This window comes from Priapulus caudatus, unplaced genomic scaffold, assembly GCF_000485595.1.
Source record: "Priapulus caudatus unplaced genomic scaffold, Priapulus_caudatus-5.0.1 Scaffold1458, whole genome shotgun sequence".
Taxonomy (NCBI): Eukaryota; Metazoa; Priapulida; class Priapulimorpha; order Priapulimorphida; family Priapulidae; genus Priapulus; species Priapulus caudatus.
In genome coordinates this window covers 35,361-38,771 of record NW_014578519.1, presented here as the reverse complement: position 1 = coordinate 38,771, position 3,411 = coordinate 35,361, and the positions used below count along the sequence as shown (strand labels likewise).

General features: G+C 50.5%; 1 protein-coding gene across 1 annotated transcript in view; it reads right to left on the bottom strand.

Annotated features, from left to right (window-relative positions):
* Positions 1-704: 704 nt before the first annotated feature.
* Positions 705-3,411, bottom strand: part of LOC106816699 (phospholipid-transporting ATPase ID-like) — a 15,384-nt gene continuing 12,677 nt past the window's right edge. The window contains exons 6-8 of the mRNA XM_014821318.1: positions 2,711-2,941; positions 1,794-1,977; positions 705-937 (exon numbers count right to left, since the gene is read on the bottom strand). Coding sequence (XP_014676804.1) covers positions 705-937; positions 1,794-1,977; positions 2,711-2,941 — 648 coding nt within the window. The remainder of the gene's footprint in view (positions 938-1,793; positions 1,978-2,710; positions 2,942-3,411) is intronic.

The window sequence follows — 3,411 nt, the reverse complement described above, 5'->3', positions numbered from 1 at the left end:
ACCAAAATTTTTACAAATTTTACCATAGAAAATTCGTGACGTAATCACTTTAATTAATTTAAATACGGTACGTTGGTCAAAGTTATATCAACATGAGCTTGCAAGCTCCTCGCCGTCAGTGGAGTAATACAAAAACAGTTCTTAATCAAAAGTGCTAGCTTAACGAGTGACAAGCGATGACACCAGGGCAGCCAGGTACCCCAAGTGTACGTACTTTTATTAAAATTAAATCACGCACGCTATATTTATGACATTGTACCAGGTGGTACTAGACGTAAAAACCATAGCAACTAGCAGCAATAGTATTACTAGTTATTATGGTTTAGTACGACAAAAAAATAGCAGCTCACGTACACGCACACGAGGTTCACGGTCGCATCGCGTTACGCGTCTCGTAATATCATGCTTCCCACACGCACATGCAGTCTCGCCAGGCAGACAGAGAGCACTCATGGTAATTGCTAGGTAATTGCAAGTACAATGTTCCAGGTCTCGTCTACATCAATATTGTCATCGTGATCATCAACATGATGATTAAAATTCGAAGCGAGAAAGAAATCTGGCTGTCAGTTAACCATCTGCCTCAGCAAAATCATCATCATCATAATCATTATTGTAACTTGTAACCATATCACTATCGAAATTAGGATAATTATTATACTATCGTCTATCGTACTATGGTACTATCCTTCGTGCTATCGTCGTCAACCCACCTGCGCCGAGAAGCCGCAGTAGAAGGCGAACCAGAAGTGGCAGAGCGTGAACGCAAAGTTCTTGTAGAAGAAGTACTCGAGGAACTTGCACATGCGGAAGTACGACCAGCGGCCGTGCACGAGCAGCAGACGCTCGAGGTAGCGGAACTGCGCGAGCGCAAAGTCCGACGACAGCACCGCCTGCATGCCCTCCTGCCCACTGATGCCGACGCCGATGTGCGCCGCTGCGAAAAAAAGAAAGCGTCGTTAACAAGAGCGTCATTAACAAGAGAGCATCATTAACAAGAGCGTCATTACCAAGAGAACGTCGTAATGAGAGGGGCAGTGCGGAGGATGCGCCACAGAAAACAACGAGAGAGCGTCATTAATAAGAGAGCATCATTAACAAGAGAGCGTCGTTAACAAGAGAGCGTCATTAACAATAGAGCATCATTAATAAGAGAGCGTCGTTAACAAGAGAGCGTCATCAACAAGAGAGCGTCGTTAACAAGAGAGTGTCATTTTGCAGGGGGCAATATGGAATATGCGCTGCTGGAAAACAACAAAAGGGCGTCGTTACACAGGGGGCACTGTGGAGGATGTGCCGCTGAAAACAACAAAAGAGCATTGTTACAAGAGAGGCATTGCGGAGGGTATGCCGCTGAAAACAAGAGAGCGTTTTATGCGGGGGGCATTGTGGTAGGCTGCGTGAGATGTGTTATTCGTTCCGGTCCGCCGATGCGTGTGGGTGCACGTGTTAAAACCCACTCCCAGAGGAAGAAGCGCAGAGAACCTACTCTTGATCATTCTGACGATGCAGCGTAATGCAGCGTGACACGCGCAGGGGAGGGCAACGAGGGTGGTGTGAGGGCTGAGGGGTGTGGGTGTTGTTGCGCCTGTTGAAACCCACTCGCAGCCGAAGAAGGGGAGGGAACCTACTCTTGATCATGCTGGCTACACTGCAGGATGTTGGTGCGCGGCAGTGGGGGGTGGAATTGGTGTGAGAAGATATGGGTGTAGGCGTGTTGAAACCCGCTCAGAAGAAGAAGGGGGAGAGAACCTACGCACACGCGCGCAGAGGAAGAAGAGAAGACAACCTACTCTTGATCATGCTGACGTCGTTGGCGCCGTCACCGATCGCGAGCGTGACGGCCTTCTTGTGTTTCTTCACGAGGTCGACTACGAGAGCCTTCTGTAGCGGCGTCACGCGGCAGCAGATCACAGCCTTGCACATGCAGCCCACCTCCAGAAACAACAGCTCCATCTTCTCCTCCAGAGCAAACACCTGCGAATGCACGCGTTAATACTGTGTTAACGGGGACGACGTGGCACGCAAACACCTGCGAATGTACGCATTAACGCATTAATACTGCGTTAACGGTGACGACGTGGCACGCAAACACCTGCGAATGTACGCATTAACGCATTAATACTGTGTTAACGGTGACGACGTGGCACGCAAACACCTGCGAATGTACGCATTAACGCGTTAATACTGTGTTAACGGGGATGACGTGGTACGCAAACACCTGCGAATGTACGCATTAACGCGTTAATACTGTGTTAACGGTGACGACGTGGCACGCAAACACCTGCGAATATACGCATTAACGCATTAATACTGTGTTAACGGTGACGATGTGGTACACAAGACACCTCTGAAATGCACTCATTAATGGTGACAACATAGTAAAAAACACCTGCGCAATACGCGTGTTAACGCAACCACGTTTGTCATGGCAAATTCAGGTTTGTACTAAGAAATACTTAAAATAGTATAAAAAAATACTTCAAAGTGTTAAAAATTCGTAGTTCTAAATTTCGTAAGTGTTCAGAGGGGACACCGGCCTACAAACTCTCATAGTGTTTCTAACAAATGCGCTAGAATCTACTAACATCGCTCCAAAGTTGAGATTTTCTTAACGACGCCTCGCGATGGAAAAAAAATGGCACGAACGACGACGACTCGCGACGACGCCCCTCATACCACCTCCGCCGCCACCGCCGGCGCCACCTACCAGACTGTGCCCGTTGATGACGAGCGCGAAACCGCTGAGCTCCGAGTCCTCGAGCACGGTGGTGCCATCGTGCGGAACGCCGAATGCTCCGTTGTTGATGTTGCGCATGCGGTACGTCTCGCTCGTCTGTCCCGGGTCGGTGACGGAGACGACGTCCATCGCTCCGCCGGGAGCGCCACCTGATGGAGGGTCGCCCGCGTGGTGGCGGCTCTTCATCTTCGCGAGGATGTCCTGCCGAGACAAAAACAAGTGAGCATGGCTAGACAAGTGAACAGCGCGGGCGTGCCGCACGACGGAGGGTCGCCCGCGTGGTGGCGGCTCTTCATCTTCGCGAGGATGTCCTGCCGAGACAAAAACAAGTGAGCATGGCTAGACAAGTGAACAGCGGGGGGGCGCCGCACGACGGAGGGTCACCCGCATGGTAACAGCTCTTCATCTTCGCGAGGATGTCCTGCCGAGACAAAAACAAGTGAGCATGGCTAGACAAGTGAACAGCGCGGGCGCGCCGCACGACGGAGGGTCACCCGCGTGGTAACAGCTCTTCATCTTCGCGAGGATGTCCTGCAGAGACAAAAAACAAGTGAACAGCACGCACGCGAGCGATCGAGAGAGTTTGCGTGGCACTATTCCATCTAGTTGCTTACGCTCGACCTTCCGTATGCCATCTTTCGTGCATATTCCCTCTTCCCACTTCACTATTC